The 14549-nt window shown below is 42.1% G+C and overlaps 1 protein-coding gene across 1 annotated transcript in view; it reads left to right on the forward strand.

The window, feature by feature from the left end:
• Positions 1-14549, forward strand: part of fa49a (FAM49A) — a gene marked incomplete in the record, with an annotated part of 40863 nt that overhangs the window by 20130 nt on the left and 6184 nt on the right. Inside the window, 5 exon segments of the mRNA NM_001146388.1 lie at positions 346-467; positions 1564-1669; positions 8554-8690; positions 10478-10555; positions 11095-11211. Of these exon segments, the coding sequence (NP_001139860.1) occupies positions 346-467; positions 1564-1669; positions 8554-8690; positions 10478-10555; positions 11095-11211 (560 nt within the window).

Here is a 14549-nt window from a genome sequence, read left to right on the forward strand (position 1 = left end):
ATTGGATATTGTAATAATCTAGTCCTTATTCTCCTCTTACAATCCTTCTCCTTCCTCGGAAACTAAACACCCTTCCCATTATGCCTTCCCTCCTTTTCCCTTTAATTTCCTTCCGCGCTCTCCCCCCACACACACAACCTTCCTATAACCCTAACCCTAATTCACCACTCTAACCCCAACCCTACTTTTCTCTCCAAAACTCCATGTCCCATCATGCTCCTCTCTAACTCTCAACCTCAAACCTAATCTACCCTCTACAACTCCATTTCCCATCATGTTCCTCTTTATTTTCAACCCAAACCTCCAAAAAAATGCCATATCCCATCATGCTCCATTCTCCTCCAGATGCCCAGCCCACGGAGGCAGAGACGGCGGTATGGAACCAGGTCAGTGCTGTCCTGGAAGAGGCCCACGGCATCCTGGCTGAACTACAGTCTTATAACGGGGCGGGACAGGAGATACGAGAGGTGAGGGGAGGGGTGTGTGAGGAGGAGGGGGGGGGAGCATAAATTGAATATTAATAGAGTATATGTTAATCACATTAAATGCTGTAACAAATAAACCAAATTGCAATAGGTAGCCTGCTATCTTGCTACATACAAATGATTATTCAGAAAGTACCATTGGCCGCTAAAAGACAAATATATATAAATATTAATCAAGCACAATTTGTTATTCTAGTCTTGTTCACCAGCTGTGTGAATCTCTCAATTAGGGAGAGAACCTACAATTCTCCCACAAACGTTATACCAGCATTGATCAAACATTTCTCCTGCTCAAACGTTAGTCTTAGTGTGTGGTGGCTGGTGCCACTGAGCCTCTGTGGTGTTGAATCAAGTTAAAAGGTTTGCTCCGATGTGTCTCACACACACACACACACACACACACACACACACACACACACAGCTTTGATCTCTCTCTCTCTCACACACACATCACAGACATCAAAGCAGCTGAGAGGTCAGCCAGGTGGCCAGCAGAACTCTCTGAACACACTACAGTCTTTAGCAGCCTATTACCAAAACTAGACTGGGAAACAGTGGCTTCAATTCCCACTCATATATTTAACGATCACTGGGAAGAGAATAGAATGACTGTTGAGCTTTGATTGCTTCATAGAGCAATAGTGTTGAATATCTTCCTGCCGCTATTTTCTTTCTATCCAAAGATAGATTTATGGACAGCATAGGTTTGGAATCCTACACAGCTCGTACTAACCCAATCTGGTCAGATCAGTGTTTACTTGAGGAAGGAAGGAAGGAAGGAAGGAAGGAAGGAAGGAAGGAAGGAAGGAAGGAAGGAAGGAAGGAGGAGGAAGGAAGGAAGGAAGGAAGGAAGGAAGGAAGGAAGGAAGGAAGGAAGGAATTTATCTTCTGTTCTTTCTCCTTTCTCCATTTCAGATTAATATTCTAGGTGGCGTATTGTGTTTGCTAAGAATCAAGAGTCCAACATCTGTTCTTCTCCTCCTCTTCTCCTCCTCCTCTTCCTCCTCCTCCTCTCATCCTCTTCCTCCTCCCCCTCTCCTCCTCTTCCTCCTCCTCTTCCCCTCTTCCTCTCCTCCAGGCCATCCAGAACCCAGGTGATCTGCAGCTACAGGAGAAGGCCTGGAACGCAGTCTGCCCCCTGGTGGCCAAACTCAAACGCTTCTACGAGTTCTCCCTCCGACTGGGTGGGTGACACACACGCACACACACGCGCAGGCCACGCACACACACACGCACGCAGACATGGCTATGCTTCTGCATTAACATGGCCTGCAGGCACAGAAAGGAGAGGAGAGGAGAAACAACACACAGTTCATTTTACTTCATTATTTATAACACAAGGATAGAGTTATCTCAGATTATTTATAACACAAGGAGAGAGTTATCTCAGATTATTTATAACACAAGGATAGAGTTATCTCAGATTATTTATAACACAAGGACAGAGTTATCTCAGATTATTTATAACACAAGGAGAGAGTTATCTCAGGTTATTTATAACACAAGGACAGAGCTATCTCAGATTATTTATAACACAAGGACAGAGCTATCTCAGATTATTTATAACACAAGGACAGAGCTATCTCAGATTATTTATAACACAAGGACAGAGCTATCTCAGATTATTTATAACACAAGGACAGAGCTATCTCAGATTATTTATAACAGAAGGAGAGAGTTATCTCAGGTTATTTATAACACAAGGACAGAGCTATCTCAGATTATTTATAACACAAGGACAGAGCTATCTCAGATTATTATAACACAAGGAGAGAGTTATCTCAGATTATTTATAACACAAGGAGAGAGTTATCTCAGATGATTTATAACACAAGGACAGAGTTATCTCAGATGATTTATAACACAAGGACAGAGTTATCTCAGATGATTTATAACACAAGGACAGAGTTATCTCAGATTATTTATAACACAAGGACAGAGTTATCTCAGATGATTTATAACACAAGGACAGAGTTATCTCAGATTATTTATAACACAAGGACAGAGTTATCTCAGATGATTTATAACACAAGGACAGAGTTATCTCAGATGATTTATAACACAAGGACAGCGTTATCTCAGATTATTTATAACACAAGGACAGAGTTATCTCAGATTATTTATAACACAAGGAGAGAGTTATCTCAGATTATTTATAACACAAGGAGAGAGTTTATTTATAACACAAGGACAGAGTTATCTCAGATTATTTATAACACAAGGAGAGAGTTATCTCAGATTATTTATAACACAAGGACAGAGTTATCTCAGATTATTTATAACACAAGGACAGAGTTATCTCAGATTATTTATAACACAAGGAGAGAGTTATCTCAGATTATTTATAACACAAGGACAGAGCTATCTCAGATTATTTATGTATGGAGAGTCATGATGATATTAGATGTAGCAGCTTTAATGGCTTCCCTTGCAGACTTTATTTCACACATAAATACACACATACTGTACATTAATACACACACACACAGCTCTCCTCCTCTCAGCCACCTCTGCAGTAGCCTGACCTAGCAGGCAGCAGTTGCTACGGCAACAGCGGAACACGGTCATCAAGAGAGTAATAGAGAGAGAGAGAGAGAGAGAGAGAGAGAGGAGAGAGAGAGAGAGAGAGAGAGAGAGAGAGAGAGAGAGAGAGAGAGAGAGAGAGAGAGAGAGAGAGAGAGAGAGAGAGAGAGAGAGAGAGAGAGAGAGAGGGGGAGTCACAAAGAATCAGTGCTGTAGTCGACGCCTATGGACACAGCTCAAATGACACCTTATTCCCCATAAAGAGAAAGGGCTCTCCTCAAAAGAAGTGCACCACGTGGGGAATTGGGTGTCATTTGAGACGCAGGCTCGAAAGTGAAGTGTCCAGATCGATGTTCGGCTACGTGACAATATGGACGGCACCTTTCACACGTACACAGACCCTGCGCACACTTCTTAAAAAACACACCCTAAAATACACAGTGCCTGAAACACTTCCTGGTCCAGAGACACTTCCTGGTCTAGAGGAAGGGGAGCTGAATCAGGATAGAGAGAAATAAACCCTTTACAATGATGACGACAGAAAAACCCCAACCTTCCTCAGTCCCCTCAACATCCTCTATTCCTCCCTTTCATTTACTGCAAACCCAGTTCTCCACTAATTATAGAAATATAATACCTAGAACTGCCATCCAGTTGATCTGTGACAAGGGAGGAAGAATATGCCATTGCTACCTGTTTAGATCACTGAGAAAAGTCACCCACATCTGAGAGGTGACATAAAGTCCGTCAATCAATTGATGGTTCTGAAATACTAAGTAGAGCTCTTCGGGGAGTTATAGGAAAAACAAAAACACTCCAAGTTATTGGTTATGCCACGTATTCCAAACTGTATCAAATATGCATGTCACGTCGGTTGGAAGGAGAGGACCAAGGTGCAGCGTGGTGAGCGTACATATTATTTTTATTAGAAAAGATGCCGAACAAAACAATAAACACTACGCAACAAACCGTGAAGCTAAAGGCTATGTGCCATAAACAAAGTCAACTTCCCACAACACAAGGAGGGAAAAAGGCTACCTAAGTATGGTTCCCAATCAGAGACAACGATAGACAGCTGTCCCTGATTGAGAACCATACCCGGCCAAAACATAGAAAATAAAGAACATAGAAAAAGGAACATAGAATGCCCACCCTAGTCACACCCTGGCCTACCCAAAATAGAGAATAAAAAACCTCTCTATGGCCAGGGCGTGACAATGTATATATACTGTCCTGGAGTATTCAGCGGGAGTGTGGGGTGATAAGACATACAGTTGAAGTCGGAAGGTTACATACAATTAGGTTGGAGTGAATTAAACTCGTTTTTCAACCACTCCACAAATGTATTGTTAACAAATTATAGTTTTGGCAAGTCAGTTAGGACATCTACTTTGTGGATGACACAAGTCCTTTTTTCCAACAAATGTTTACAGACAGATTATTTCACTTATAATTCACTGTATCACAATTCCAGTGGGTCAGAAGTTTACATACACTAAGTTGACTGTGCCTTTAAACAGCTTGGAAAATTCCAGAAAATTATGTCATGGATTTTGAAGCTTCTGATAGGCTAATTGATATCATTTGAGTCAATTGGAGGTGTACCTGTGGATGTATTTCAAGGCCTACCTTCAAACTCAGTGCCTCTTTGCTTGACATCATGGGAAAATCAAAAGAAATCAGCCAAGACCTCAGAAAAAAAAATTGTAGACCTCCACAAGTCTGGTTCATCCTTGGGAGCAATTTCCAAACGCCTGAAAGTACCACGTTCATCTGTACAAACAATAGTACGCAAGTATAAACACCATGGGACCACGCAGCCATCATACCGCTCAGGAAGGAGACGCGTTCTGTCTCCTAGAGATGAACGTACTTTGGTGCGAAAGGTGCAAATCAATCCCAGAACAACAGCAAAGGACCTTGTGAAGATGCTGGAGAAAACAGGTGCTAAAGTATCTATATCCACAGTAAAACGAGTCCTATATCGACATAACCTGAAAGGCCGCTCAGCAAGGAAGAAGCCACTGCTCCAAAACTGCCATAAAAAAGCTAGACTACGGTTTGCAACTGCACATGTGGACAAAGATCGCACTTTTTGGAGAGATGTCCTCTGGTCTGATGAAACAAAAATAGAACTGTTTGGCCATAATGACCATTGTTATGTTTGGAGGAAAAGGGGGATGCTTGCAAGCCGCAGAACACCATCCCAACCGTGAAGCACGGGGGTGGCAGCATCACGTTGTGGGGGTGCTTTGCTGCAGGACGGACTGGTGCACTTCACAAAATAGATGGCATCATGAGGAATGAAAATTATGTGGATATATTGAAGCAACATCTCAAGACATCAGTCAGGAAGTTAAAGCATGGTCGCAAATGGGTCTTCCAAATGGACAATGACCCCAAGCATACTTCCAAAGTTGTGCCAAATGGCATAAGGACAACAAAGTCACGGTATTGGAGTGGCCATCACAAAGCCCTGACCTCAATACCATAAAAAATGTGTTGGCAGAACTGAAAAAGCATGTGTGAGCAAGGAGGCCTACAACCCTGACTCAGTTACACCAGCTCTGTCAGGAGGAATGGGACAAAATTCACCAAACTTATTGTGGGAAGCATGTGGAAGGCTCACCGAAACGTCTGACCCAAGTTAAACAATTTAAAGACAATGCTACCAAATACTAATTGAGTGTATGTAAACTTCTGACCCACTGGGAATGTGATGAAAGAAAAAAAAGCTGAACTACATCATTCTCTCTACTATTATTCTGACATTTCACATTCTTAAAATAAAGTGGTGATCCTAACTGACCTAAGACAGGGAATTTTGACTAGGATTAAATGTCAGGAATTGTGAAAAACTGAGTTTAAATGTATTTGGCTAAGGTGTATGTAAACTTTCTACTTCAACTGTATGTACGTGTCCTGTCCTGGAGTGTTCATGTCACAACTTCCGTCGAAGTTGGTGCCTCTCCTTGTTCGGGTGGCGTTCGGCGGTCGACGTCAGTGGCTTTCTAGCCGCCACCGATCTACGTTTCTTTGTCTATATGCTTTGTCTTGATTGTACACACCTGGTTTCCATTACGTTATAATTTATTCCCTATTTAACCCTTTGGTTCCCACATTGTTTTGTGCGTGTTTGTTCTTTTTAAGTGGTCGCTCTTTTGTGTTGAGCTGGAATAGTTTCCCTGTATGGAATTAGTTTGTGATTTATTCGAGTAAAGTACGTTTTTACTCAGTTCTGTGTCCTGCGCCTGACTCCGTCCTACCCGCTGCACACTGACACTTGACAATTCAGTGGGAGTATGGGGTGCTAGGAGGTATCTCAACAATGAACACATCCATAACAGAGCAGTATATTATTTTCTAGGTGTCCACAAGTTTGCACATATACTGGCAATAACTGGGGACATGGGCTGGGAACCCTGTGAGGTGAGACGGAAGGCATGTATGGTGAGACTTTGGAATAGACTGTTGGATATGCCAATTGCCAGAATTTCCAGCAAAAGGTTTTCAATGGGATCTCTCCATAGTGGTCGCCTGGGCAACTGAAATGTCTAACCTTTATCAACAGTCTGACTGGGAACAGTTGTACGAAAACCAAATAAAGGAAGACATAAACTCTACTAAAAAACAACTGATGATGCAATATGAAAATAAATATGTGGAGGAGATGAATCATAAACCCAAATTGAGAACAGGGTAAGATCAGGGATATTGCCTCTGCTTATTGAAACAGGTCGGTATTGTGGTAAAATGGAAGAGGAAAGGCTATGTACCTATTGTGACCTCAAAAGAAACAGATAATACAATTAATTTGATCCTCTATTGTCCTTTCTATCACGATATAAGCTTGCATTTATTCCAGAAAGCACACCAGATATACCTTGGCATTATGTGGCTGAGCGATGAGGAGAAACTGAAATTGTTTTTTTTGTCCATTGTGTATTTGTTTTTGTATTTGCTTTCTGTGGTTTGGGGTGTGTTAGTATATGTGTTTATGTAGAGGGGTGTTTGTTTAGAGTATTCCGGGGTTTTTTGGTTATGTTCTATGTTTTGTATTTCTATGCTCTGTCTATGTTGTGTATTTCTTTGTGTTGGCCTGGTATGGCTCTCAATCAGGAACAGCTGTACATCGTTGTTGCTGATTGGGAGTCATACTTAGGTAGCCCTGTTTTCACCTGTCCTTTATGGGAAGTTGTTTTTGCACTGCTGCGTGTGTAGCCTGCATTACTGTTCGTTTTCTTGTTTTGTTTTGTTTTGTCAGTGTTCAAATAAACGTTAAAATGAGCACTCAACCCGCTGCGCCTTGGTCCACTATATACGACGACCGTTACAGTAGGTGTACAGATTGTGTGCAGGCCTGTCTTCTCTTTGTGCCAGACTGGGATCAAATGCCGTTTCATTTTTCTGGATTTATTTATCTGTATTTGTATTTATTAGGGATCCCCTGCCAAGGCAGCAGCTACTCTTCCTGAGGTCCAAAACACACCAAAGCACCCACATTACATATAAAACAACAGATAAAATAGTGAACTATGTTTGTACTGAATGAGCTGAAGATAAAACAGTACATCATATAACATCCCTACACCACCACATATCCACAACACAAAATGTTCAATACAACAATATCACAATGTGTGCGTATGCATGTGTCTGTACCTTTGCGTGTGTATATATACAGTGCAAGTCAACATTTTTGGACACACATACTCATTACTCAGGTTTTTCTTTATTTTACTATTTCTACATTGTAGAATAATAGTGAAGACATCAAAACTATGAAATAACACATATGGAATAATTCGAGGGGACTACATCATGAAGCGGGTTGAGAGAATGCCAAGAGTGTGCAAAGCTGTCATCAAGGCAAAGGGTGGCTGCTTTGAAGAATCTCAAATATAAAATCTATTTTGATTTATTAAATACTTGTTTGGTTACTACATGATTCCAAATGTGCTTTTTATAGTTTTAGTGGATATAATTATTGCTTGTATAACCTTATTTAGTATTATGTATTGATTTATTAAAAGTTGTATATATATATACAGTATATATATATATATATATATATATACAGTATATACATACAGTATATATATATATATATATATATATATATATATATATATATATATATGTATACAATATATATACAGTATATATGTATACAATATATATACAGTATATATATTTATATATATGTATTTAAATATTATGTATTGATGTATTAAATGTTGTATATATATATATATATACAGTATATATATATATGTATATATATATATATATATATATTTAAATATTATGTATTGATGTATTAAATGTTATATGTATTGATTCTTTGTCAATCTCTATGCGATGCGCACTGCACAAAACACCAGAAGAATTACAACAGTGAATTATTGTCATGTTTGTTTATGTGTCAAATAATCCCATAAGAGATGGGTTACCAAGTGGCGATTTGTCCCAAAATTAAAATGTAATTCATTCATTTGTTCGGTACTAATGTTACGTACATTATTATGTGTCTATGTCTTTGTAGAGAATGCACTGCGTAGCCTGCTGGAGGCGCTGACGAGCCCTCCCTACGCTCCCATGCAGCACCTGGAGAGAGAACAGGCCCTGGCCAAACAGTTCGCTGAGATACTCCACTTTACCCTCAGCTTCGACGAACTAAAGGTGAGGAGGAAGGAGAAAGGGAATGAGGAAGGGTTAGCTAAACTCCTGAGTAATTTGGTCAGGTACCATTTATGTATCCATAGTCTGTCCAGGAGAGATGGGGGTGCGTTCCTTTATATTTTTACATACTAGGGTTGGGTGGTATCCAGAACATACCGTCATACCGTTTCTGTACCATACCGGAGTACATGGTATTACCCAATGTAACCACAAGGGGTGCTATTTACATGTATTTTTTTTGGGGGGGGGGACGCACAGATTGTTTGGGGCAAAAGGGATCTTGATCCAATAAGGGACTGAATGTCTCTGCTGTAACCATGAAGGTTGATCTTGACATCTAGCCACTGAGCTAGCAAGTTAGCAAACCAAATGCAAAGCTGGAGCCCTGAGATGGATATCATTGATTTGATACAGTGCCTTTGGGAAGTATTCAGACCACTTGACTTTTTCCACATTTTGTTAGGTTACAGCCTTATTCTAAAATGGATTTAACAGTTTTTTTTCCCTTTAATCTACACACAATACCCCATAGTGACAAAGCAAAAACAGATTTTTTTTTGTGTTAATAATAAAAATTTAAAATAAATTGATTTACATAAGTATTCAGATCATTTACTCAGTACTTTGTTGAAGCACCTTTGGCAGCGATTACAGCCTTGAGTCTTCTTGGGTAGGATGCAACAAGCTTTGCACAACTTTATTTGGTGAGTTTCTCCCATTCTTCTCTGCAGATCCTCTCAAGCTCTGTCAAGTTGGATGGGGAGCATTGCTGCACAGACATTTTCAGGTTTCTCCAGAGTTGTTCGATTGGGTTCAAGTCCAGACTCTGGCTGGGTCACACAAGGAGACTTGTCCCGAAGCCACTCCTGCATTGTCTTGGCTGTGTGCTTAGGGTTGTTTTCCCGTTAGAAGGTGAACCTTTGCCCCAGTCTAAGGTCCTGAGCACTCTGGAGCAGGCTTTCATTAAGGATCTCTCTGTACTTTGTTCCGTTCATCTTTGCCTCGATCATGACTAGTCTCCCAGTCCCTGCCGCTGCAAAACATCCCCACAGCATGATGCTGCCACCACCATGCATCAGGTTTCCTCCAGACGTGACGCTTGGCATTCAGGCCAAAGAGTTCAATCTTGGTTTCATCAGACCAGATAATGTTGTTTCTCATGGTCTGAGAGTCTTTAGGAACCTTTTGGCAAACTCCAAGCAGGCTGTCATGTGGCTTCAGTCTGGCCACTCTACCATGAAGGCCTGATTGGTGGAGTGCTGCAGAGATGGTTGTCCGTCTGGAAGGTTCTCCCATCTCCACAGAGGAACTCTAGAGCTCTGTCAGAGTGACCATCGGGTTCTTGGTCACCTTCCTGACCAAGGCCCTTCTCCACCAATTGCTCAGTTTGGCCGGGAGGCCTGCTCTAGGAAGAACCTTGGTGGTTCCAAACTTCTTCCATTCAAGAATGATGGAGGCCACTGTGTTCTTGGGGACCTTCAATTCTGCAGAAATGTTTTGGTACCCTTCCTCAGATCTGTGCTTCGACACAATCCTGTCTCAGAGCTCTACGGACAATTCCTTCGACCTCATGGCTTGGTTTTTGCTCTGACATGCACTGTCAACTGTAGGGACCTTATATAGACAGGTGTGTGCCTTTCCAAATCACATCCAATCAATTGAATTTACCAATTGTAGTTACTGTATAAGCAGTGGAGTAGTGCACACTGACTTACGCAACCCCCCCCCCCCCAAAGTGTTTTCACTGCACTGATTATAGCTAGCTCCTCCCCTCTCTCTCTCTCTAGATGACAAACCCAGCCATTCAGAATGATTTCAGCTACTACAGGAGAACCATCAGTAGGAACAGGCTGAACAACCAGCAGGTAAGACCATCAGTAGGAAGAGGCTGAACAACCAGCAGGTAAGACCATCAGTAGAAACAGGCTGAACAACCAGCCAAGACCATGTCGGCCTGTGCTACATTGGTTCTGCAACCTGGATCGCTTGGCTAAACTGTCAGACAGTTGCTAGGGTAACAGTGTTCATTACCAACTGTTACCGTTCAACACATAGTACTGTTATTTGTCTTTGTGTAGATGTTGAATGAATTGAACTAACACTCACACTTGATTATTTTTTGCCTTACTAACTCTGACTTTGCTGATAGCTGCTTTATTGAGGAAAATGTTACTTACTATGACTGTGATACGTGGTTGTCCCATCTTAAGATGAATGTAAGTCGCTCTGGATAAGAGCGTCTGATAAATGACAAAAAAAATGTAAATGTGAAATGTAATTGCAGGCGGGAAAAGCATCCAACGATGTCACATTAGATGACTTGCAGATACACAACAATTACAGAGGAATCCTGTGCCAGATATTGTAAATGTTGTCGCGTTCCAACCATCTCTCTCTGCTGCAGTTGGAGGCAGAGAACGAGGTGAACAACGAGATGGCCAATCGGATGTCTCTGTTCTACGCCGAGGCCACGCCCATGCTGAAGACCCTGAGTAACGCCACCACCAAGTTCGTGTCAGAGGTCAGTCAGAGGTCATGACCCCTGTCCCCTAGTTGGAGTCCCTTCCTCCTTCCCTCCCCTCCCTCCAGCTCTTACCGTTACCTAGCACCAGCTCCCGCCCACTAAATTAAGAACCTACCTCAAGCCGTTAATAACTACCACTCCGTCACCCTATTCTATCCTCACCGCCCCCCCAAGTTACCCCATTCTACCCTCACCGCACCCCAAGTTACCCTATACTAACCTCACCGCACCCCACGTTACCCTATTCTACCCTCACCACAACCCAAGTTACCCTATACTAACCTCACCGCACCCCAAGTTACCCTATACCAGCCTCATTGCACCCCAAGTTACCCTATTCTACCCTCACCACACCCCAAGTTACCCTATTCTACCCTCACCGCACCCCAAGTTACCCTATACCAGCCTCATTGCACCCCAAGTTACCCTATACTACCCTCACCGCACCCCAAGTTACCCTATTCTACCCTCACCACAACCCAAGTTACCCTATACTAGCCTCATTGCACCCCAAGTTACCCTATTCTACCCTCACTGCACCCCAAGATACCCTATACTACCCTCACCGCACCCCAAGTTACCCTATTCTACCCTCACCACACCCCAAGTTACCCTATTCTACCCTCACCACAACCCGTTACCCTATTCTATTCTCACCACAACCCAAGTTACCCTATTCTAGCCTCACTGCACCCCAAGTTACCCTATACTAACCTCACCGCACCCCAAGTTACCCTATACTAGCCTCACCACACCCCAAGTTACCCTATACCAGCCTCATTGCACCCCAAGTTACCCTATTCTACCCTCACCACAACCCAAGTTACCCTATTCTACCCTCACTGCACCCCAAGTTACCCTATTCCAACCTCACCACACCCCAAGTTACCCTATTCTACCCTCACCACAACCCAAGTTACCCTATTCTAGCCTCACTGCACCCCAAGTTACCCTATTCTACCCTCACTGCACCCCAAGTTACCCTATTCTACCCTCACCACACCCCAAGTTACCCTATACCAGCCTCACTGCACCCCAAGTTACCCTATACTAGCTTCACCACACCCCAAGTTACCCTATTCTACCCTCACCACATCCCAAGTTACCCTATTCTACCCTCACCACACCCCAAGTTACCCTATACCAGCCTCACCGCACCCCAAGTCAGCAGGGGCAGCAGGTAGCCAAGTGGTTAGAGTGTTGGGCCAGTAATTGAAAGGTTACTGGATCCAATCCTTAGCCTTAAATGACTCTATACTAGCCTCACCACACCCTATAGTAGCCTTAAGTCACCCTATTCTAGCTTTTGTCACACAACACAAAGCCACAGATGTCTCAAGTTTTCAGGGAGTGTGCAATTGGCATGCTGACTGCAGCAATGTCCACCAGAGCTGTTGCCAGAGAATTGAATGTTAATTTCTCTACCATAAGCCGCCTCCAATGTTGCTTTAGAGAATTTAGCAGTACGTCCAACCGGCCTCACAACCACAGACCGTGTTAATGGCGTGGTGTGGGCGAGCGGTTTGCTGATGTCAACGTTGTGAACAGAGCGGCCCATGGTGGCTCTTGGGTTATGGTACGGCTCATGCATAAGATATGGACAACGTACAAAACAAACACAATTGCATTTTATCGATGGCAATTTTAATGCTCAGAGATACAGTGCCAGTCAACAGTTTGGACACACCTACTCATTCAAAAGTGTTTCTTTATTTTCGCTATTTTCTACATTGTAGAATAATTGTGAAGATGTCAAAACTATGAAATAACACATGAAATCATGTAGAAACAAAAAGAGTGTTAAACAAATCAAAATATAGTTAATATTTTAGATTCTTCAAAGTAGCCACCCTTCTCCTTGATGACAGCTTTTCACACTCTTGATGACATCCTGAGGCCCATCGTCGTGTCGTTCATCCACCGGACATCACCTTTCACCATGATATCGCACGGCCCCATGTCGCAAGGATCTGTACACAATTCCTGGAAGATGAAAATGTCCCAGTTCTTCCATGGCCTGCATACTCACCAGACATGTCACCCATTGAGCAGGTTTGAGATGCTCTGGATCGATGTGTACTACAGCGTTTTCCAGTTCCTGCCAATATCCAGAAACTTCGTACAGCCATTGAAGAGGAGTGGGACAACATTCCACAGGCCTCAATCTTCCTGATCAACTCTATGTGAAGGAGATGTGTCGCGCTGCGTGAGGTGAATGGTGGTCACACCAGATACTGACTGCTTTTCTGATCCACACCCCTACTTTTTATTATTAAGGTATATGTGACCAAATCAAGTCAAATCAAATTGCATTGGTCACATACACGTGGTTATCAGATGTTATTGCGAGTGTAGTGAAATGCTTGTGCTTCTAATTCCGACAGTGCAGCAATATCTAACAAGTAATCTAACAATTCCTCAACTACCTAATACACACAAATCTAAGTAGAGGAATGGGCTCAGAATATATACATATAAATATATGGATGAGCAATGACAGAGCGGCATAGGCAAGATGCAATAGTTGGTATAAAATACAGAACAGATGAGATGAGTAATGCAAGATATGTAAACATTATTAAAATGGCATTATTAAAGTGACTAGTGTTCCATTTATTAAAGTGGCCAATTAGTTCAAGTCTGTATGGAGGCAGCAGCCTCTCTGTGCTAGTGATGGCTATTTAACAGGGGTGGCCTGTAGCCTAGTGGTTAGAGCATTGGAAAGGTTACTGGCCCAATCTAATCGAATCCCTGAATTGACAAGGTAAAGATCTGTTGTTCTGCCCCTGAACAAGGCAGTTAACCCTCTCTTCCCCGGTAGGCCATCATTGTAAGAAAAAATGTGTTCGTATTAAAACGTCTTAGGGATAGCCCCCTTTTTTTCAATTTTCAACTATAATGTGATTATAAATCAGATTAAATAACAGTTGGACTGATCCTACAGAGTTCTTAGACTCAACAACCCTGAAGCAATTATCAGTAGACAAAACATAAACACAACAAATGTATATTAGACACTGGTAACTTCAAGATTGTACCCTTTTTTTCCAATTTTCGCCTAAATGACATACCCAAATCTAACTGCCTGTAGCTCAGGCCCTGAAGCAAGGATATGCATATTCTTGGTACCATTTGAAAGGAAACACTTTGAAGTTTGTGGAAATGTGAATTGAATGTAGGAGAATATAACACAAATAGATCTGGTGGGAGAAAATACAAAGAAGAAAACAACCGTTTTTTTTCTACCACCATCTTTGAAATGCAACAGAAAGGCCCCAAATCTAGCCATCACTCTGTTTGTAATTCCGATAGTGTCCACAAGATGGCAGCAGTGT

Source organism: Salmo salar, chromosome 14 (assembly GCF_965601325.2).
Source record: "Salmo salar chromosome 14, fSalSal1, whole genome shotgun sequence".
NCBI lineage: Eukaryota > Metazoa > Chordata > Actinopteri > Salmoniformes > Salmonidae > Salmo > Salmo salar.